At 47.9% G+C, this 23229-nt stretch overlaps 1 protein-coding gene across 3 annotated transcripts in view; it reads right to left on the minus strand.

Moving 5' to 3' along the window:
* LOC106611276 (spectrin beta chain, erythrocytic) overlaps nt 1-23229 on the minus strand; it is an 80952-nt gene that overhangs the window by 32211 nt on the left and 25512 nt on the right. For all 3 annotated transcript variants that reach the window (XM_014211314.2, XM_045723623.1, XM_045723622.1), the window contains 17 exons: nt 22041-22214; nt 19573-19676; nt 19099-19179; nt 16468-16583; nt 16137-16249; nt 15785-15972; nt 15461-15578; nt 8860-9018; nt 8171-8473; nt 5927-6077; nt 5410-5549; nt 4971-5174; nt 4523-4798; nt 3855-4105; nt 3129-3266; nt 2631-2988; nt 2342-2536 (listed from right to left, as the gene is read on the minus strand). In XM_014211314.2, coding sequence (XP_014066789.1) covers nt 2342-2536; nt 2631-2988; nt 3129-3266; nt 3855-4105; nt 4523-4798; nt 4971-5174; nt 5410-5549; nt 5927-6077; nt 8171-8473; nt 8860-9018; nt 15461-15578; nt 15785-15972; nt 16137-16249; nt 16468-16583; nt 19099-19179; nt 19573-19676; nt 22041-22214 — 3069 coding nt within the window. The remainder of the gene's footprint in view (nt 1-2341; nt 2537-2630; nt 2989-3128; nt 3267-3854; nt 4106-4522; nt 4799-4970; nt 5175-5409; nt 5550-5926; nt 6078-8170; nt 8474-8859; nt 9019-15460; nt 15579-15784; nt 15973-16136; nt 16250-16467; nt 16584-19098; nt 19180-19572; nt 19677-22040; nt 22215-23229) is intronic.

The raw sequence follows: 23229 nt of genomic DNA on the forward strand, positions 1-23229 counted from the left end.
CATATTTTTTTTAAATTCAACCAAGTTTCAATACCGGGAATAATTTATTTTTATCCCGAGAGTACCGGGAAATACCTCAAATATCGGAAGTGCACATTTGTTTAAAACCAAGGGTTTTCCCCAAATAAGAGGGGCGCTGTGCCACCTTGTCAGCTTGGCTGCTCAACTATTTAAAGATTTCTATCTTTGATCGGCAGAACATTTCAGTAGTAGGCTGAAGTATCGCCTATATTTGGCTAAATCGAGTTGATGATTATACAGATCAGCTCATGAATAAGGGGGAGATGAAGAGTGGAAATAGTTTAAATATCAAGGTAGACCTATCTTAATGGAGGCCAACACTGTTAAAAAATATCCATATTTACTCTCATACTGTTTGTTGATCACACATTCTCTACCAAAGCTCTTAATTTTTATTTATTTAACCAGGTTAGTTGACTGAGAACACATTCTCATTTACAGCAACAAAAATAATGACACAGGAGGAAAGAGCCAATTGTAGGCTGGGGATGATTAGGTTGGGAAGTTAGCCAGGGTTAAAACCCCTACTCTTATAATAATGGGATCTTTAGTGACCACAGAGAGTCAGGACACCTGTTTAATATCCCATCTGAAAGACAGCAGCCTACACAAGGTAATGTCCCCAATTTTTGCCCTGGGATCTTCTTTTTATGAGGAAAGAGTGCCTCCTACTGGCCCTTCAATAACACTTCAAGTAGCATCTGGTCTCCCACCCAGGGATCAACCAAGACCAACCCTGCTTAGCTTCAGAGGTAAGCCAGCACTGGGATGCAGGGTGGTATGCTGCTGGCCATGCTCTCATGTACAACACAGCACAGAGAAGCGGGGGAAATGTTATAGTGGCATTTTAACATGAGAGAAATGTGCTTTGATAATACAACCTATGGATTACAAAATAAAGTTAGGAATTTTCATGCGAGGCAGGAGTCATGATTTGGGGTTTCAGTGGGAATGAGACTGGATAGGAAAAAGCCTAGGCTCTATGGGACAAGAGAAGATAGCATTTTTGCCTCTGAATTGTTAACAGACTTCACATCTGTGGCAGAGATGCCTAGGCCCTATGTAGTGAATTGTGCATAGGTCTATCAAATTTGTGACTGTCTGAAGATGCACAATGACAGCTGAAAGAGGCACATGTTCTTTTATAGGCTATACTGTAGGGTTTCCTGTAGGGTTTATTAACTGCATTCGTGTTGCATGTGCAGTCCGGCACTGTCAATTATGCATATGATTTGAATTTATGGTGACTTTGCGTTCAGTAAATACGTTAGGCTAAAGGCTTCCATGTGACAACCATGTTGGCGTCCATGGTGCAGACAAAGTCCTCGTGCTACTTCAGGGTATCCGCTACCCGGATCCATCCAGGGTGTCTGCTCGGCTCCATCCAGGGTGTCTGTTCGGCTCCATCCAGGGTGTCTGCTCGGCTCCATCCAGGGTGTCTGCTCGGCTCCATCCAGGGTGTCTGTTCGGCTCCATCCAGGGTGTCTGTTCGGCTCCATCCAGGGTGTCTGCTCGGCTCCATCCAGGGTGTCTGCTCGGCTCCATCCAGGGTGTCTGCTCGGCTCCATCCAGGGTGTCTGCTCGGCTCCATCCAGGGTGTCTGCTCGGCTCCATCCAGGGTGTCTGTTCGGCTCCATCCAGGGTGTCTGTTCGGCTCCATCCAGGGTGTCTGTTCGGCTCCATCCAAATGTGCTATTACATTTTTGGCTAATCTGATGCTGTGCATGTTGTATAGCCTATTTTATGGAATTTCATTATTGTCAACATTGGGATTTTAAAATGTATTTCCCGGGGTCTTGTCATTTTATACAGTAAGGTTACCCATGCTAATCCTTACTGTGCCTCAAATCATAGAGATCATAAACATTGACACTGTATATGAGTTTTATCATATGGAAATGTGAAGTGCACATCTGGACTCGGGTGTTTGGCTTGCTTGTACGACATCCGAGCAGTATTTATAATAATCACCATCTTTCAAAATACATTGAGTCATCTTAATTTACAGCATTTCCCTCACTCAGGCAACCAAAAATTTGCAAAAGTTGCCCAATTAGAGGGAGGGATGGGGGCAACTTGTCGTCACATGCGGTGCTCAAGTTCAGAACGGCTGTCAGTCAAAAGTGCAGAGCCTGAGCTCTAACATCATGTATAGCATGTTGCTGTACAACCACTGCGTTCCAAAATAGGCGCTTGTCAGTGTCCAAATCTGGCTTCTTCAATCCACATACAGGTATGAGTGTAAAGGGCTACCCTTGCTTTTTATTGGTGTGTTAGGACTTTGTGTAAACTGTAGTTTAAATCCTAAACTGAAACTAACCTTGTGGTAGTCCTCCTCATGAGCATCCATGTCATCATATACATCATCGTGGAGGTTCAGCAGCTGCTCAGCCTGGGGCAGGGTCTCAGGCATGTCCTCAGATGCCACGGCCTTCTGGGTCTTGAAGAGCCAGGACTGGAAGTCATCCATGTCCTGTAGGAAGGTCTGCAGTTTGGACACCTCTCCCAGAGAGTCCTACAATACAATACAACTTTAATAGTCAATTTGTTGTTGTTTGAGGGGATCAACTCCAGATAGCAAACACACACACACTCACACACAAACACACCTCCCGGTCCTTCAGGGTGGCCCTCAGGTTATCCCAGGCTGCGTCCAGCTCGGCTCTCCTAGACAGGATGTCTGCAGCGTTGTCTGGGTGGTCCTTGGCCAGCTGGTCCGCCTCGCTCCTCAGGAAGTTGAGCTTGTCTTCGATGGCAGCCAGGTCCCGCTCCATCCCGTAGAGTTTCCTCTGGATGGTCATCACTGCGTTTAGGTCGTTGCCCAGGTCCTGGGTAGACTTGATGACCCGGGTTTTGTCCCTGATCCAGGCCTCTGTCTCGTCACACTCCAGTCCATAGTTGTGGTAGCTGAGAGCTGAATCCACCTTCCGCTTCTTGTCCTCAACCATGGCCTTGAAGGCCTCCCACCTGGAAGTGAAGAGAAGCAAAGGAGAGAGTCAATATTAATAATGCAGGGAGGAAAGACTGTGGACTATGGATAAATAATATTAAGAAGAAGAAGAAGAAGAAGAAGAAGAAAAAGAAGAAGACATCAGCCTGAGTCTCACCTCGTATTCAGTCTCAACTGGCATTCCTTCACCTCTTTGGTACAAGGGTGTCTGCTGTCCTCAAGCTGCTTCACTGCTTTGTTGACATCATCAACACGCGTCTGGACATTAGCCATATCTGAAGCAAGAATACTCAACCTAAGAAGAGAAAACATAGTAATCGATACATCATACAGTGTGCAGTAGAGCAGGGCTCATCAGCCACGGACTGCAAACTGACCGCAAGAAGCCCAAACAGATATAATATTTGTCTAAAACATAATCCTTTCAAACCTTGCTTACATTTTTATACGATCATTTACAATACATTGTATATCTCTCTATTATGCATGGGAATACTTTGGAGCAGATTTCCAAAATAAAAATCACTTGGAGCTGATTTGGTGGTGTTTTTACAGTCTACATGTCAAACAATTAAAACAAATATTTAAAGAATCTATATTTTTTTACTCTGAAAACATGAGGGGCCAAATAAAATGACCCATGGGCCAAATTCAGCCTGTGGGCCACCAGTTGGGGACCCCTGCACTAGAGCAAATATACAGATATGATCAGTGTCAGATCTCTACAAATGTGGAAGTCGTGTTTAACATTGCAGGGACCCAAACAATATGATATGATCTGATAATCTGTGCAATTTGTCTGCAATGTAAGCAGCTTGGTTTGTACTTGTTCTGCACTACTTCCTCTCCAACCTTCATACTGTATCGTAACTGTGGTTTGTACCTGTTCTGCACCACCTCCAGATCCTCTAGATTCTCCGGAACGTCCAGCCCCACCAACCAGGTCTCCTTCTGGCCCATCCACAGCTCGCAGGAGTCTGTCTCACTGAAGATTGTGTAGAGGGCCATGGCATCATCCAGCTTCTTCTGCCTCAGGTCACACAGGGACATTAGCTCCATGTACATGTCTCTGATGTCCTTCAGACGTCTTTGGATGTCAGGCGTGTTGCGCAGCTCCTCGGGTAGCATCGCCGCCTGGTCAAGTTCAAGTGTATTTTAAAGTGTATTTGCCATATACATACATTGCTGGAGAAATGTAACCACTCTCGATTTTCAAAGACAGAGATGTGGATGCAAGTACTGACCATCCATGATAGTTTTAACAATGTTTTTAGGCTATACAGTGTTTGTTTATGTTTTACTTTGTTTACAAACATTGGAGTAAAACAAGCTTATATTTTGTACTATATTTGATGGGTGCATATCATTCACTTTTAAATAAAAAAAATGGATGTAGCAACTGCTGATTGCACCTTTAAGTAGTACAGTAAAACAAACCAAGGTACGTCCGAAATGGTACTCCTTACATAGTAAACTACTTGCCCTGGGAATAGGGTGCCATTTTGGACACATCCCCAATCAGCCATTCTGTCAGTCAGTTCATTCATTCACCTGTTTGGTCAGAGCATCGATGGTGGCTCCGTTCTTGGCGACATCGTTCCGGAGGTCTCGGTGTCTCTTCAGCAATCTCTGGGTGGTATACTCATCATGGCCCATGTCATCACTAGTCATCTGCCTCTTGGCATCCAGCAGCCCGGCCTTCAGGTCTTCAGCATCTCCCTGTAACTGGAAGAACCGCTGGGTGTCCTGGAGGTTCTGCCTTCTGAACGCTGCCAGTTCCTCCAGCTGCTGCCACTGACGCCTCACGTCCTCCATGCAATCCCCAACCTAATATATACAATAATAAAATATATTTCATTTAGAATTTTATCCAAAGCACCTTAAAGTACTGCATGCATACATTTAAGTAACGGGGACACCAGCAAGAATCAAACCCACGACCCTGGCGTTGCAAGTGCCACACTCTACCACCTAAGCCCAGCACCCTCTACAAACTGACCTGGGGCGCCCCGAAGTGTCTGGACTGGATCATCTTATCACCCTCATCCATGATCTCCTGCAGGTGTGCACGGCGAGCCCCCAGCTCGTTCTCGAAGGCACTGTGTTTGCTCTGCAGGACCAGCACACTGGTCAGGTCCTTGCCGTAGTCCAGCGAGGAGAAGATATGCTCTTTCTCCTTGATCCAGCTCTCCAGCTCGGCCATCTGAGATAAGACATAATATACTTTAATGTCAATTGTCTCGGATACACTAATGTTTGTATTTTTCCTTTATCCCAAACCCCTTGAGACACACACATACACACACAGAGAGAGAGAGTTCAGAGGACATGGTCCTCCGCAGTGCAGCACCCATGGAGTACTTTAGGGGTTAAGTCCCTTGCTCAAGGGCACAACCCTCCAGTTGCAAGCCCATCTTTCCAGCCTCTAGACTACCTACCTCCCAGAAGAAGTTCCAGAGGCGTCGGGACTGCTCGAGGCGAGCGCGGCGTTGGGCCGCAAGGGCACACAGCTCCTGGTAACACAGGTCCAGGTGCTGCACCCGGTCCTTAATCACCTGGGGGTCACAGGGCTTGTAGCCTGGGAGAGAGAGGGGGGAGGTGGGTCAAAACATGACTTAATGTTATGCAGTGATAATGGATCCCCCACTTTCTAATCCCAGGGCGGACACTCTAACCACAAGACCACTGAGTTGGATTATACTTTACATTCAAATATATTTTGGGCTACACTTTACATCAAGATATATTTTGGTAACACTTTACATGAAGATATATTTTGGTAACACTTTACATGAAGATCTACAGTATTTTGGGTTACACTTTACATGAAGGTATACTTAAAAAATATTTAATGTAACGTGTTACCCTCTTTTGTTAGATGATATGTATGGCCCGAGTACAAAACAGGTAGAGGGACAGTAGAAGGAATAGGAATGTTGCTTGCACTTCACTTACTATCTCCATTGGCAAACTTGAGAGCAGCAACGTTGGAGTCGTGAACTCTTTCTGCCTGCACAGTGATGTCAGCCTCCACCAGAGCATGCTTCTGGAGCAGGTCATCCACCTCCAACAAGTGCTTCCCAAAGTCAGGGGAGAGCAGCCGAGCCTGGGGACATGCCACAGGGTCAGAAGTGAGGGGTCAGGGGGAGAGGTGGAGGGGGAGGGGAGGTCAGGCACAGAAGCGTGGGGTGGCAAGGAGGTTAGTTCATTGAGATGGGACAAACCTAGCAAAGGAATGTTGTAGCATAGCTTGCTTGAGCAGGGGGAAACTATCGTAATGTATTTCTGCAGTTATACACTCTATGCAAATACACTGTGTATACAAAACATTAAGAACACCTGCTCTTTCCATGACATACTGACCAGTTGAATCCAGGTGAAAGCTATGATCACTTATTGATATCCCTTATTGATGTTAAATCCACTTCAATAAGTGTAGATGAAGAAGAGAAGACAGGTTGAAGAAGGATTGTTAAGCCTTGACAATTGAGACATGAATTGTGTATGTGTGCCATTCAGAGGGTGAATAGGCAACACAAAATACTTAAGCGCCTTTGAACGGGGTATGGTAGTAGATGCCAGGCGCACCGGTTTGTGTCAAGAACTGCAACGCTGCTTAGTTTTTCACACTCAACAGTTTCCCGTCTGTATCAAGAATGATCCACCACCCAAAGGACATCCAGCCAAATTGACACAACTGTGGGAAGCATTGGAGTCAAAATGGACCAACATCCCTGTGGAATGCTTTTTTTCAAATTCATAACCTAGCCCATGCTGTGTCTGGTTCCAATGGCTTAGTGGGATTGCTTGCAACACCAGGGTTGTGGGTTAGCTTGCAACACCAGGATTGTGGGTTAGCTTGCAACACCAGGGTTGTGGGTTAGCTTGCAACACCAGGGTTGTGTTTAGCTTGCAACATCAGGGTTGTGGGTTAGCTTGCAACACCAGGGTTGTGGATTAGCTTGCAACACCAGGGTTGTGTTTAGCTTGCAACACCAGGGTTGTGGGTTAGATTGCAACACCAGGGTTGTGGGTTAGCTTGCAACACCAGGGTTGTGTTTAGCTTGCAACACCAGGGTTGTGGGTTAGCTTGCAACACCAGGGTTGTGGGTTAGTTTGCAACACCAGGGTTGTGTTTAGCTTGCAACACCAGGGTTGTGTTTAGCTTGCAACACCAGGGTTGTGTTTAGCTTGCAACACCAGGGTTGTGGGTTTGATTGCAACACCAGGGTTGTGGGTTAGCTTGCAACACCAGGTTTGTGGGTTAGCTTGCAACACCAGGGTTATGGGTTTGATTGCAACACCAGGGTTATGAGTTAGATTGCAATACCAGGGTTGTGGGTTAGCTTGCAACACCAGGGTTGTGTTTAGCTTGCAACACCAGGGTTGTGGGTTAGCTTGCAACACCAGGGTTGTGGGTTAGTTTGCAACACCAGGGTTGTGTTTAGCTTGCAACACCAGGGTTGTGTTTAGCTTGCAACACCAGGGTTGTGTTTAGCTTGCAACACCAGGGTTGTGGGTTTGATTGCAACACCAGGGTTGTGGGTTAGCTTGCAAAGCCAGGGTTATGGGTTAGCTTGCAACACCAGGGTTGTGTTTAGCTTGCAACACCAGGGTTGTGGGTTTGATTGCAACACCAGGGTTGTGGGTTAGCTTGCAACACCAGGGTTATGGGTTTGATTGCAACACCAGGGTTATGAGTTAGATTGCAACACCAGAGTTATGGGTTAGCTTGCAACACCAGGGTTATGGGTTAGCTTGCAACATCAGGGTTGTGGGTTAGCTTGCAACACCAGGGTGGTGGGTTAGCTTGCAACACCAGGGTTATGGGTTTGATTGCAACACCAGGGTTATGGGTTTGATTGCAACACCAGGGTTATGGGTTAGATTGCAACACCAGGGTTATGGGTTAGATTGCAACACCAGGGTTATGGGTTAGCTTGCAATACCAGGGTTATGGGTTAGCTTGCAATACCAGGGTTATGGGTTAGCTTGCAACACCAGGGTTATGGGTTAGCTTGCAACACCAGGGTTATGGGTTAGCTTGCAACACCAGGGTTATGGGTTTGATTGCAGCAGGGGCCAGCTATAGTAAATACAGTATGCATCACTGTCAATATCTTCCATGTTGTAAGTTGCTTTGGCCATATTGTTATTTTATGATGTGTATTATTAGTATTGTTACTATTATCACCGTACCTTCATCCCATCCATCCAGGTGATGATGTATAACATTTCCTGGAAGATCCTCTGCAGGGTGAGGTTCTTGTCCAGGCGTGTCCTGCGAGCTTTCAGCAGCTCCTGTAGGTAATCCCACAGCCTCAGGATGTTGTCCTTACGCACGTCGATGCGCTTGGTGTCGTGGTAACGCTCAGACTCCAGCTCGTTAGAGATGGCTACTATGCCCTGGATGCGTTCCTCGTAGGCAGCGATGTCCGTCTCGATGGCGTCGTGCTTCTTCTTAGCGGCCTCTACCGCCGGCAGGTCGTAGCCGAAGTTGTCCTGAAGGTGGAAGGTATTTCAGATGTGAAGAGACTGTTATGTATGTCTATCTTAATATTTGGGGCAGGTAAGTATTCTGACTTGAGATTTGTGCAAGTTTTCACACAAGTATCCCACTGACATCAATGAATTATTTATGCAAAGGTCCAAGTTGCATGCACTTATCTCAGCGTTGAATTGGCCCCAAAATGAACAGTGGATGTCTGTTTGTTATGTTTTTTATGTGCTATCTGTGTTCAGGTGTATTCCAGCTGTCAGCCAATCAGCATTCAGGGCTCGAACCACCCAGTGTATAATAGTGGACATGTTAAGTCTGATATACCACGGCTGCCAGCCAATCAGCATTCAGGGCTCAAACCACCCAGTGTATAATATTGGACATTTACCTGTGCCACCAGTCTCTGGTTCTCTAGTAGCCAGGTCTCTCTCATGGAAGCCTTCCTGTCGAAGCGTCTGGCCATCTGCTCCAGTTTCTCCTGACGAATTAGCTCGTCTCTCAGGACACGTTCCCTCTCATGCTCCGCCCGCTCCAAATGCTCCCAGGCCTGCAGAGGACAACATGGTTAATTATAAACTCAGCAAAAAAAGAAACGGCCCTTTTTCAGGACCCTGTCTTTCAAAGATAATTCATATAAATCCAAATAACTTCCCAGATCTTCATTGTAAAGGGTTTAAACACCGTTTCCAATTCTTGTTCAATGAACCATAAACAATGAATGAACATGCACCAGTGGAACGGTCGTTAAGACACTAACAACTAACAGACGGTAGGCAATTAAGGTCACAGTTATGAAAACTTAGCACACTAAAGAGGCCTTTCTACTACACCAAAAGAAAGATGCCCAGAGTCCCTGCTCATCTGTGTGAATGTGCCTTAGGCATGCTGCAAGGAGGCATGAGGACTGCAGATGTAGCCAGGGCAATAAATTGCCATGTCTGTACTGTGAGACGCCTAATACAGCGCTACAGGGAAACAGAACGGACAGCTAATCGTCCTCGCAGTGGCAGACCACGTGTAACAACACCTGCACAGGATCGGTACATCCGAACATCACAGGTACAGGATGGCAACAACAACTGCCCGAGTTACACCAGGAACGCACAATCCCTCCATCAATGCTCAGACTGTCCGCAATAGGCTGAGAGAGGCTGGACTGAGAGCTTGTAGGCCTGTTGTAAGGCAGGTCCTCACCAGACATCACCGGCAACAACGTCGCCTATGGGCACAAACCCACCGTCGCTGGACCAGACAGGACTGGCAAAAAGTGCTCTTCACTGACGAGTCGCGGTTTTGTCTCACCAGGGGGATGGTCAGATTCGTGTTTATCGTCGAAGGAATGAGCATTACACCAACGCCTGTACTCTGGAGCGGGATTGATTTAGAGGTGGAGGGTCTGTCATGGTCTGGGGCGGTGTGTCACAGCATCATCGGACTGAGCTTGTTGTCATTGCAGGCAATCTCAACGCTGTGCGTTACAGGGAAGACATCCTCCTCCCTCATGTGGTACCATTCCTGCAGGCTCATCCTGACATGACCCTCCAGCATGACAATACCACCAGCCGTACTGCTCGTTCTGTGAGTGTTTTCCTGCAAGACAGGAATGTCAGTGTTCTGCCATGGCCAGCGAAGAGCCCGGATCTCAATCCCATTGAACACGTCTGGGACCTGTTGGATCGGAGGGTGAGGGCTAGGGCCATTCCCCCCAGAAATGTCTGGGAACTTGCAGGTGCCTTGGTGGAAGAGTGGGGTAACATCTCACAGCAAGAACTGGAAAAATCCGGTGCAGTCCATGAGGAGGAGCTGCACAGACATGGACAGTTTATTGCACTGTCAACAGGCTACTGTAGGACTTTGTTAAGATTCAGTCATTCTTTTGTCTTTGTTCATGAATTGTAAGGGCTTTGGTAGTCGCGTTTGCAGGAATGAGGCGCAGGAAGCAACGAACACAGGGAGTGGTGTTTTTAATAACACTTTGAAGAAAAAACAAAGTTCCCAAGCACAGGGGAATAAATACAATGTGCGACAATGCCAAGCCGACACGAACAAGACAGTCGACATAAAACAATCAATACCGCACAACAAGGAGCGGGCCAGCTAAACTAAATAGCCCCTCTAATGGCTAATTGACCACAGGTGTCCAAAATCAAAAAAAAGGGAAAAGCAAAAGGGAATCGGTGGCAGCTAATAGGCCGGTGACGACGACCGCCGAGCGCCACCCGAGCAGGAGGGGGCGCCACCGTCTGTGGGAATCGTGACAGTACCCTCCCCCCCCCCTCGAGGTCGACCCGGAGGGCGAGGCGCAGGGCGATCCGGACGGAGCTGGTGGAAATCCCTCAACATAGATGGGTCCAGGACGTCCTCCGCCGGCACCCAGCACCTCTCTTCCGGGCCGTACCCCTCCCAGTCCACGAGGTACTGCAGGCCCCTCGCCCAGCGTCTCGAGTCCAAAATGGCCCGTATGCTGTACGCCGGGGACCCCCCGATGTCCAGAGGGGGAGGAGGGACCTCCGGCACCTCATCTTCTTGAAGGGGACCAGCTACCACCGGCCTGAGGAGAGTCACATGAAACGAGGGATTAATACGGTAATAGGAAGGGAGTTGCAACCGATAACACACCTCGTTTATCCTCCTCAGGACTTTGAAGGGCCCCACACACTGCGGCCCCAGCTTCCGGCAGGGCACGCGGAGGGGCAGGTTCCGGGTCGAGAGCCAGACCCTGTCTCCCGGTGCGAACACGGGCGCCTCACTGCGGTGGCGGTCAGCACTCCTCTTCTGCCGCGCACTGGCCTCCTTTAGTGAGTCCTGGACGGCTCTCCAGGTCTCCTTGGAGTGCTGGACCCAGTCCTCCACCGCAGGAGCCTCGGTCTGGCTCCGGTGCCATGGTGCCAGGACCGGCTGGTAACCTAACACACACTGAAAGGGTGATATGTTAGTAGAGGAGTGGTTTAGTGAGTTCTGGGCTAATTCAGCCCAGGGAATATACCTCGCCCACTCCCCTGGCCGGTCCTGGCAATACGACCTCAGGAACCTGCCCACCTCCTGGTTCACCCTCTCCGCCTGCCCATTGCTCTCGGGGTGATAACCGGAGGTCAAACTGACCGAGACCCCCAGCCGCTCCATAAACGCTCTCCAGACCCTGGATGTGAACTGGGAACCTCGATCAGAGACAATGTCCTCCGGCACCCCGTAGTGCCGGAAGACGTGGGTAAATAGGGCCTCCGCAGTCTGCAGGGCCGTAGGCAGACCGGGCAATGGGAGGAGACAGCAGGACTTAGAGAACCGATCCACAACCACCAGAATCGTCGTGTTCCCCTGAGAGGGTGGAAGATCTGTCAAGAAGTCGATGGACAGGTGCGACCATGGTCGTGGAACGGGGAGGGGCTGTAACTTCCCTCTCGGTAGATGCCTAGGAGCCTTACTCTGGGCACACACCGAACAGGAAGAGACATAGGACCTCACGTCCTCAGCCAAGGTGGGCCACCAGTACTTCCCCCTTAGACTCCGCACTGTCCTCGCCACACCAGGATGACCCGCAGTAGGTAGCGTGTGCGCCCACCGAATCAAACGATCACGAACCCCGAGCGGCACATACATGCGCCCCACGGGCACCTGCGCAGGCGCAGGTTCCAACACCAATGCCCGCTCGATGTCCGCTTCCACCTCCCATACCACTGGTGCCACCAGCCTAGACGCTGGAATGATGGGAGTTGGATCGATGGGCCGGTCCTCCGTGTCATAGAGACGGGACAGCACGTCGGCTTTCATATTCAGGGAACCCGGTCTATAGGAGATGGTAAACCTAAACTGGGCAAAGAACATGGCCCACCTCGCCTGACGTGGATTCAGTCTCCTCGCTGCCCGGATGTACTCCAGGTTTCGGTGGTCGGTCCAGATGAGAAAGGGGTGCTTAGCCCCCTCAAGCCAGTGCCGCCACACCCTCAGGGCTTTGACCACCGCTAGCAACTCCCTGTCCCCCACATCGTAGTTACGCTCCGCCGAACTGAGCTTCTTCGAAAAGAAAGCGCAGGGGCGGAGTTTCGATAGCGTACCCGAGCGCTGTGATAGCACGGCACCCACCCCAGCCTCGGATGCGTCCACCTCCACTATGAACGCTAAAGACGGGTTCGGGTGCGCCAACACGGGTGCGTCGGTGAACAGCGTCTTCAACTTCTTGAAGGCTCCATCCGCCTCCGTCGACCATTGCAAACGCACCGGCCCCCCCTTCAGCAGTGAGGTAATGGGAGCCGCTACCTGGCCAAAACCCCAGATAAACCTCCGGTAGTAATTGGCAAAGCCTAAGAACCGCTGCACCTCCTTCACCGTGGTTGGAGTCGGCCAATTACGCACGGCCTTAACGCGGTCACACTCCATCACCACCCCCGTGGTGGAAATGCGATAACCCAGAAAGGAGATGGCTCGTTTGGAAAACTCACACTTCTCAGCCTTAACGTATAGGTCATGCTCCAGCAGTCTACCAAGCACCTTGCGCACCAGGGACACATGCGTGGAGCGGGTGGCGGAATATATCAGAATGTCATTGATATAGACAATCACGCCCTGCCCGTGAAGGTCCCTGAGAATTTCGTCAACAAAGGATTGAAAGACGGCTGGAGCATTTTTCAACCCATACGGCATGACGAGGTACTCATAATTGCCTGATGTGGTACTAAAGGCGGTTTTCCACTCGTCTCCCTTCTTGATACGCACCAGATTATACGCTCTCCTGAGATCCAGTTTTGTGAAGAACTCTGCTCCGTGAAATGATTCCACCGCCATAGCGATGAGAGGTAGTGGGTAACTAAACCCCACCGTGATAGCGTTTAGACCTCTGTAATCAATGCACGGACGCAGACCTCCCTCCTTTTTCTTCACAAAAAAGAAACTCGAGGAAGCGGGTGAGATGGAGGGCCGAATGTACCCCTGTCCCAGGGATTCCGTGACATATGTCTCCATAGCCGCCGTCTCCTCCTGTCACAAGGGGTACACGTGACTCCTGGGAAGCGCAGCGTTAACCTGGAGATCTATCGCACAATCCCCCTGTCGATGAGGTGGTAATTTAGTTGCCCTTTACAAAAAGCGATCGCCAAATCGGCATATTCAGGGGGAATGCGCACGGTGGACACCTGGTCTGGACTTTCCACCGACGTGGCACCTATGGAAACTCCTAGACACCTCCCTGAACACTCCTCTGACCACCCCTGGAGAACCCCCTGTTTCCACGAAATACGGGGATTGTGACCAGCCAGCCAGGGGACCCCCAGCACCACCGGAAACGCAGGTGAATCAATAAGGAAAAAACAAATGCGTTCCTTATGATTCCCCTGCGTTACCATGTCCAGTGGCACCGTAGACTCCCTGACTAGCCCTGACCCTAATGGTCGGCTATCTAGGGAGTGCACTGGGAAAGGGGAATCTATCGGCACCCGCGGAATGCCCAGCTTAATGGCAAGTCCACGGTCCATAAAGTTCCCAGCTGCGCCTGAATCGACTAGCGCCCTATGCTGGGAAGAGGGAACATTTTTTGTAAACAAAACAGGTAAAAACACGTGACCAACAGGGGGTTCTGGGTGAATCTGGTGCTGACTCACCTGAGGTGACCGAGAAGTGTTCTGCCTGCCCTCTCGACTCCCAGACTGGCTCCTCCAGCACCGGTCGGCCGTGTGTCCTCTCCGACCACAGCTGGTGCAGGAGGAGCCACCTCCTCCGGTGCCCCTTGGCACGGCCCCCCCTATCTCCATAGGTGTAGGGGCGGGGGTGCACGGGGGTGGAACGGGCAGGACCCTCTCCGAATGCCCGCGGGCAGCCAGCAAATGTCCAGACGTATGGACATGTCTATCAGCTCGTCCAGGGACAGAGCTGTGTCCCGACAGGCCAGCTCCCTGCGGACGTCCGCCCGGAGACTGTAGCAGTAGTGGTCTATGAGGGCCCTGTCGTTCCACCCCGCCCCAGCAGCCAAGGTCCTGAACTCTAGCACGAAGTCCTGAGCACTCCTCGTCTCTTGCCTGAGGTGGAACAGCCGTGAACTCTGGGTAGTGGTCCCTCGCCGAGTCTGGACCGTTCCAGACCGCATTAGCCCACTCCAGAGCTCGGCCCGTCAGGCAGGAAATGAGGGCACTCACGTTCTCCTCTCCCGTGGGAGCAGGTCTGACGGTGGCCAGGTACAGCTCAAGCTGGAGCAAAAACCCCTGGCACCCAGCCGCCGCCCCATCGTACTCCCTCGGGAGTGCCAAACGAAGCGCGCCAGAGCCAGATGTCGTGGGAGGCGAAGATGGCTGTATCGGGGGAGGTGGAGGTGGAGAGAGGATACCACTTCTCTCCCAACGGTCCATCCTCTCCATCATCTGGTCCATTGCCGATCCAATGCGGTGTAGGACTGTCGTGTGGTGGAGCACGCGTTCCTCCATCGAGGGCAGAAGAGTGCCCGCTGCTCCCGCTGATTCCATGCCTTTTCAGAGGGTGCGGGATTCTGTAAGGGCTTTGGTAGTCGCGTTTGCAGGAATGAGGCGCAGGAAGCAACGAACACAGGGAGTGGTGTTTTTAATAACACTTTGAAGAAAAAACAAAGTTCCCAAGCACAGGGGAATAAATACAATGTGCGACAATGCCAAGCCGACACGAACAAGACAGTCGACATACAACAATCAATCCCGCACAACAAGGAGCGGGCTAGCTAAACTAAATAGCCCCTCTAATGGCTAATTGACCACAGGTGTCCAAAATCAAAAAAAGGGAAAAGCAAAAGGGAATCGGTGGCAGCTAATAGGCCGGTGATGACGACCGCCGAGCGCCACCCGAGCAGGAGGGGGCGCCACCGTCGGTGGGAATCGTGACATGAATAAATCACCCAGTACTCAATCTACTGCCTCGGTCTCCTCCATTCCTGCATTCCAGCTGACGCCCCATAGCGTAAGTATGTCCTGAACCAGCCCACTAGATTAAACTTACCTCCCTTCATTTTAGTATTCCTGCAAGCTTATATTCCTCACCCTGTTGAGATCAGCCACTAGAGCCCCCTCCTTGGGGGTATAGACTCTCTGGTTGTTGGCTCTCATACGACTCTGGATGGTGAACAACAGCACCTCCAGATTACCTTTCTCCTGGAACCTGGAACATCACAGACAGAACAATAAACAATATGTCAGAACCAGAACCAGAATGTCTTATTTTAAAAGATGGGGGAAATTCCCAGTTTGGAAGTTACTAGAATCCTGGAGGATTTCTGGAAAACCCAGATTTTTTTAGGGAACGTTTCTGGAATTGTGCAACTCAAGTTGAGCCATATATTAATACGACAGGTTGAGGTGACTGACTTGGGTGGTTTCTCCACTATGCGGTAGGAGTTGAAGGATTGGAGCTGCTGTTGGACCCCGGTCAGAGAGTTGGCCAGTTTGCGGTTGTTCAGGACGATTATTGTCTGCTGTATCCATGTCAGCAGGTCTGACGACAGGGTTTCGTACTTGTCAATCATCTTCTCTGTCTCTATGGCATGGTCTAGTACCTAGAGGACAGATACAGAGGGTTAGGTTACTCAAACACTAGGGTGTAATACACTCACATGAAATAATGCATGCACGGATGTACACACACACACACACACACACACACACACACACACACACACACACACACACACACACACTGCATTATTTATCCCATCCCCACCTTGCCAACTCTCTTCCCCTCTACCGCTAATGCCTTCATCTTGGAGAAGTAGTGGTAGAAAGCCACAACGTATGTGATGATGGACTTCTCATCTGGGTTCTCTGTGAACACATCTGTAATACAGACAGACAGTCAGAACTAGAAGATCACCTTGAGCTCAGCCCATAAAGACCTGAAAGGACCGGTTACCCGAACAGAGGGTCCTGGACTGAAAAGGATTTTCTACTGAGATGTTCCATTGAGTATGCTTTTTAGTCTATGACTCGGCTTAATCTGGGTCCAGGAAACTGGTTCTTAGTTCTAGATGAGGCAACAGCACATTGTCACTCACCTTCAGGGTCTAAGAGTTTTGTTACTCCAAGCGTCTGCTCTGCTACATTGAAGGCATTCTGAAGGTTATGGGTTGGATTGGACCTCTTCAGGCCACTATAGTCCACCAGGTCTGGCCTGAGAGAGAGAGACATAACAATGAGGATCAGTTATAAAACCCATTGCCCTTCATGGTTTTGAGGTCTGCGGTCCGCCCACCAACCAAGATTTTTTTTAAATGGGACAAACACCAAATTGAGACTTTGCATACAGTATTCTGCAAAAATATCCTCAGTCTATTATGTAAAACACCAAATAATGCATGCAGCGCAGAATTAGGCCGATACCCACTAATGATAAAAATTCAGAAAAGATTCTACAACCACCTAAAAGGAAGCGATTCCCAAACCTTCCATAACAAAGCCGTCACCTACAGAGAAATTAATCTGGAGAACAGCCCCCTAAGCAAGCTGATCCTGGGGCTAAATTCACAAACACAAACAGACCCCACAAAGACCCAGGACAGCAAAACAAAAAGATAATTACTTGACACATTGGGGGAAGAAATACAAAAAAAAAACAGCAAACTAGTTTGCCATTTTGCCCTAAACAGAGAGTACACAGTGGCAGAATACCTGACCACTGTGACTGACCCAAAATTAAGGAAATCTTTGACTATGTACAGACTCAGTGAGCATAGCCTTGCTATTGAGAAAGGTCAGACCTGGCTCTTAAGAGAAGACAGGCTATGTGCACACTGACCACAAAATGAGGTGGAAACTGAGTTGCACTTCCTAACCTCTTGCCAAATGTATGACCATATTAGAAGCACATATTTCCCTCAGATTACACAGACCCACAAAGAATTCGAAAACAAATCCAATTTTGATAAACTGCCATATCTATTGGGTGAAATACCACAGTGTCCAATCACAGCAGCACGATTTGTGACCTGAAAAGGGCAACCAAGAAAAGGTCAACCAGTGAAGAACAAACACTATTATAAATACAACCTATATTTACATTGATTTATTTTCCCTTTTGTACTTTAACTATTTGCACATCATTACAACACTGTATGTAGATATAATATTTGAAATGTCTTTATTCTTTTGGAAATTTTGTGATTGTAAGGTTTACTGTGATTTTTTTGGTTGGTTTATTTCACTTTTGTTTATTATCTATTTCACTTGTTTTGGCAATGTAAACATGTGTTTTCCATGCCAATAAAGAAATTGAATTGAGAGAGAGTAAGAGATAGAAAGAAAAATAAAGCGAGAGAGAGAGAGACAGAGACAGAGACAGAGAGAGGGGGAGGGGGAGGGGGGAATAGTGTGAATAAAGAAAAGAATGGTTGTGGTCTTGTATTCAGGAGTCGGCAGGTCAAACTGGTTAATGCGATTACAACCACATTACAACCCAAAGCCACATATTTTAAAAATACACTACTTGACCTAAAGTATGTGGACACCTGCTCGTCGAACATCTCATTCCAAGATCATGGGCATTAAAATGGAGTTGATCCCCTCTTTACTGTTATAACAGCCTCCACTCTTCTGGGAAGGCTTTCCACTAGATGTTGGAACATCGCTGTGCGGACTTGCTTCCATTCAGTCACAAGAGCATTAGTGAGGTCGGGCACTGATATTAGGCGATTAGGCCTGGCTCGCAGTCGGTGTTCCAATTCATCCCAAAGGTGCTCAATCTGGTTGAGGTCAGTGCTCTGTGCAGGCCAGACAAGTTCTTCCACACTGATCTCGACAGACCATTTCTGTAAGGTTCTCGCTTTGTACACGGGGGCATTGTCATGCTGAAACAGTAAAGGGCCTTCCCCAAAGTGCTGCCACAAAGTTGGAAGCACAGAATCGTCTACAAAGTCATTGTATCCTGTAGTGTTAAGATTTCTTTCACTGGAACTAATTTCGTCTGGCATCCGCCTAACCCAGATTCATCCGTCGGACCGCCAGATGGTAAAGCCTGATTCATCACGCCAGAGAACGCGTTTCCACTGTTCCAGAGTCCAACGGCAGCGAGATTTACACCACTCCAGTCGACGCTCGGCATTGCGCAATGTGATCTTAGGCTTGTGTGCAGCTGCTGAAACACATTTCATGAAGCTCCCGCCGAACAGTTCTTGTGCTGCCGTTGCTTCTAGAGGCAGTTTGGAACACGGTAGTGAGTGTTGCAACCGAGGACAAATTATACTTACGCGCTATATGCTTCAGCACTCGGCAGTCCGTTCTATGAACTTGTGTGGCCTACCACTTCGCGGCTGAGCCGTTGTTGCTCTTAGACTTTTTCACTTCAAAATAACAACACTTACAGTTGACCAGGGCAGCTCTAGCAGGGCAGAAATTTGACGAACTGACTTGTTGGAAAGGTGGCATCCTATGACGGTGCTACGTTGAAAGTCTCTGAGCTCTTCAGTAAGGCCATTCTAATGCCAATGTTCATCTATAGAGATTGCATGGCTGTGTGCTTGATTTTATACACCTGTCAGCAGTGGGTGTGGCTGAAACAGCCGAATCCACTAATTTGAATGCGTGTTCTTTTGTATATATAGTGTATATGGTTCTGTTACAACCAGGTTGTAACCAATGATATCATTCTGGCACAACTATTGTGGATGATATGTGATTCTATCTTTTCTTACCTGTGTTTGTGTATGAGAGCGCTGAAAGCCATTCCATCTTTCCAACTGGTGGTGAAGTTGGTGATGTTTACGTTTGGATATCTGTAGAAACAGGAAGGACAAAGAGTCAATGTCCCAGACTGACTTCAGTCACAACCTGATCCCAGCATTTAACGGGACTAATAAGATACACTGATCTCTAATGAACCTGGCTTTATCCAAGCAACCCTGATCATTGATCCTTTTGTGGTTCCAATGTCTCAGTGAGTTAGAGCATGGTGTTGGAAAGATCAGGGCTGTGGGTTCTACTGACCTGACAAAGACTTTGAAGTCCTATATGTTGAAGTGTTTTATTTGGGGATGGGGAGTAGCAATATTCCGTGTGTGGGCCTCTCATTTCTTTATGTGGGTTTTATTCTCACACGGGCCACTAAGTTTCTCTGTCAATACTGACAGTTCTGTAAATTTCTTTGGATTAGCCTTTTTTTATCTCACCCGGCAGTCTTCATCTGGCACCAGAGTAGCAGAGCATCCTTGGCTGTGCGGCTCTGCCGTTGAGTCCCGTCTACCTGTCCCATCTCCACCACAATGTCTTGGATCTGTCGGACAGGGACAGGAGGGACAGAGAGTCAACTACATGAATATGGAATTTACACTAGACTAGATAGTTCTTATGTGGAGACCAAACAGACATAACAAAACCTACATGTTGACGGACACCAAGACAGTTGTGAAGAGCGCACGTCAACGCCTATTCAAATCAAATCAAATTGTATTTGTCACATGCGCCCGAGTACAACAGGTCTACTACACCTTACAGTGAAATGCTTACTTACAAGCCCTTAACCAACAACGCAGCAAAAAAATTATTTAAACAAATTATTAACGTAAAAAAAATTTTTTTTATACAGAATAAACAACAAGCAAAAAAATATTTGATATCAAATTAAGACCTAAAAAAAATATAAATAAGAAATAAAATAATTAATTAATTAAAGAGCAGCAGTAAAATAACAATAGCAGGGCTATATACAGGGGGTACAGGTACAGAGTCAATGTGCGGGGGCACAGGTTAGTCGAGGTAATTGAGGTAATATGTACATGTGGGTAGAGTTGTTAAAGTGACTATGCATAGATAATAACAGAGAGCAGCAGCAGTGTAAAGGGGGGGGGGGGGGGCAATGCAAATAGTCTGGGTAGCCATTTGATTAGATGTTCAGGAGTCCTAAGGCTTGGAGGTAGAAGCTGTTTAGAAGCCTCTTGGACGTAGACGTGGCGCTCCGGTACCAATTTCCATGCGGTAGCAGGGAGAACAATCTATGACTAGGGTGGCTGGAGTCTTTGACAATTTTTAAAGCCTTCCTCTGACACCACTTGGTATAGAGGTCCTGGATGGCAGGAAGCTTGGCCCCAGTGATGTACTGGGCCGTACACACTACCCTCTGTAGTGCCTTGCGGTCGGAGGGCGAGAAGTTGCCATACCAAGCAGTGATGCAACCCATCAGGATGCTCTTGATGGTGCAGCTGTAGAACCTTTTGAGGATTTGAGGACCCATGACAAATCTTTTAAGTCTCCTGAGGGGGAATAGGTTTTGTCGTGCCCTCTTCACGACTGTCTTGGTGTGCTTGGACCGTGTTAGTTTGTTTGTGATGTGGACACCAAGGAACTTGAAGCTCTCAACCTGCTCCACTACATCCCCGTTGATGAGAATGGGCGCGTGCTTGGTCCTCCTTTTCCAGTAGTCCCCCTCAGGAGTTGAAGATTTGGCATGGGTCCTCAGATCCTCAAAAAGGTCTACAGCTGCACCATCAAGAGCATCCTGACTGGTTGCAGCACCACTTGGTATGGCAACTGCTCGGCATCAGAGGGTAGTGCATAAGGCCCAGCATATCACTGGGGCCAAGCGTCCTGCCATCAGGCCCTCTTTAACAGGCGGTGTCAGAGGAAGGCCCTAAAAATATATTTTCTTACTTACTTAAAAAAAAAAAAATCTGCATTGTTGATTAAGGGCTTGTAAGTAAGCATTTCACAGTAAGGTCTACCTACACCTGTTGTATTCGGCGTATTTGACATGCAGTGTATAGTGTAGATATTGTATATTTTAGAATGGGAGAATGTTTAGACATAAGCTGCCTATTTCCTATTTTAGGTTGAAATATGAAGAGTATATTTTATTAGTAATGAGGGTAAAACAAGTTAAAACAAGGTTTTTAAAAAGAGGCTAATACTAGATCTAGTATCTAATTGAAACCTTGGTTAAATTGATAGAGCGGGGCATGTTAAATCTGTAAATTATCAAGGTTACCATCTTCTCACCAACTACCAACACACTGTCAGTAATTAAAACAGGGATCTGTGAGACGTACGGCTCCTCAGAGGCTAAATTTAGCACCACTTTGCTTCTCTTCTCCTCCGTTTGTTCTGACACTATGTAGGGATGCAGACAGAGGCTAGCTAGTCAACTCTTTCCTATTTTCTCCTCTCCTCCTTGATGGAGTGAATAATATAGCAACTAGGCCATATTGTTTGAACTAGCAAAGCTAAAAATAACAGTAGTATGTCAAATTACAAATAAATACTGTATCAGCCTGTTAAAACGAATCACTGTATCAGCCCAGATAAAATAATCAAACACACATGGTGTTTTGTTTGGGATGTGGTTTTAGTTTTAGCACCAGATAATGATGGCTGTTGGCTGAAACCAGACTGTATACAGCTCCAGGTAGAAGGGATGTATGTTGAATTCTAGTTCATTGTGTAACCAGTGTTGTCTTTAGTGATTAGATCACCTGGAGGTCCCAGATCAGTTTGTGCTGTCTTGCCACCAGGACATAGAAGTTGGCTATAAAGCACAAACAGATCTGGGACCAGGTATGCACCAGGTGACCAGGTGGTTTAAATTGAGGTCATTTTGTAACCTGTGTTTTTTAAGTGGTTAGTTAGAAGAAGACTCCTAACTCACCTGGAATCTGAGAATTATGGTCCAGATGAGTCCCAGGATGAGGCGGTGGTTGCCGTCGACGATGTCGTGTGATCCCATATTCTCCAGATGAACCCTCTGCTCCTTGAGGAACTGCAGGGCCTTGTCCACGTTCTCCAGACAGTGGATCCGCATACGGCCCTTAGTGGGCTTGGGCTGGAAGGAGGGAGAGAGGGAGAGAGAGGGAGAGAATGTGTAGTGTGTGGCTATTTACTGTGCCTTCAGAAAGTATTCAGACCCCTTGACTTTTTCCACATTTTGTTAGGTTACAGACTTACTCTATAATATAAATAAATAAATAAATAAATCCTTAGCAATCTACACACAATACCCAATAATGAAAAAGCAAAAACAGGTTTTTATACATTTTTGCAAATTTATAAAAGATTAAAAACAGAAACACCTTATTTACATAAGTATTGAGACTTGAAATTGAGCTCAGGTGCATCCTGTTTCCATTGATCATCTTTGAGATATTTCAACAACTTGATTGGAGTCCACCTGTGGTAAATTCAATTGATTGGATATGATTTGGATCGGCACACACCTGTCTATATAAGGTCCCACAGTTGACAGTCGTTGTCAGAGCAAAAACCAAGCCATGAGGTCGAAGATATTGTCCGTAGAGCTCCGAGACAAGATTGTGTTGAGGCACAGATCTGGGGAAGGGTAGCACAAAATGTCTGCAGCATTGAAGGTCCCCAAGAACACAGTGGCATCCATCATTCTTAAATGGAAGAAGTTTAGAAACACCAAGACTCTTCCTAGAGCAGGCCGTCCGGCCAAATTGAGTAATCGGGGGAGAAGGGCCTTGGTCAGGGAGGTGACCAAGAACCTGATTGTCACACTGACAGAGCTCTCGAGTTCCTCTGTTGATTGAATAACCTTCCAGAAGGACAACCATCTCTGCAGCACTCTACCAATCAGGCCTTTATGGTAGAGTGGCCAGACGGAAGCCACTCCTCCAGACAGCCCGCTTGGAGTTTGCCAAAAGGCACCTAAAGACTCTCAGACCATGAGAAACAAGATTCTCTGATCTGGTGAAACCAAGATTGAACTCTTTGGCCTGAATGTCAAGTGTCACATTTGGAGTAAAACTGGCACCATCCCTACGGTGAAGCATAGTGGTGGCAGAATCATGCTGTGAGGATGTTTTTCAGCGGCAGGGACT

This window comes from Salmo salar, chromosome ssa09 (genome assembly GCF_905237065.1).
Source record: "Salmo salar chromosome ssa09, Ssal_v3.1, whole genome shotgun sequence".
Lineage (NCBI taxonomy): Eukaryota > Metazoa > Chordata > Actinopteri > Salmoniformes > Salmonidae > Salmo > Salmo salar.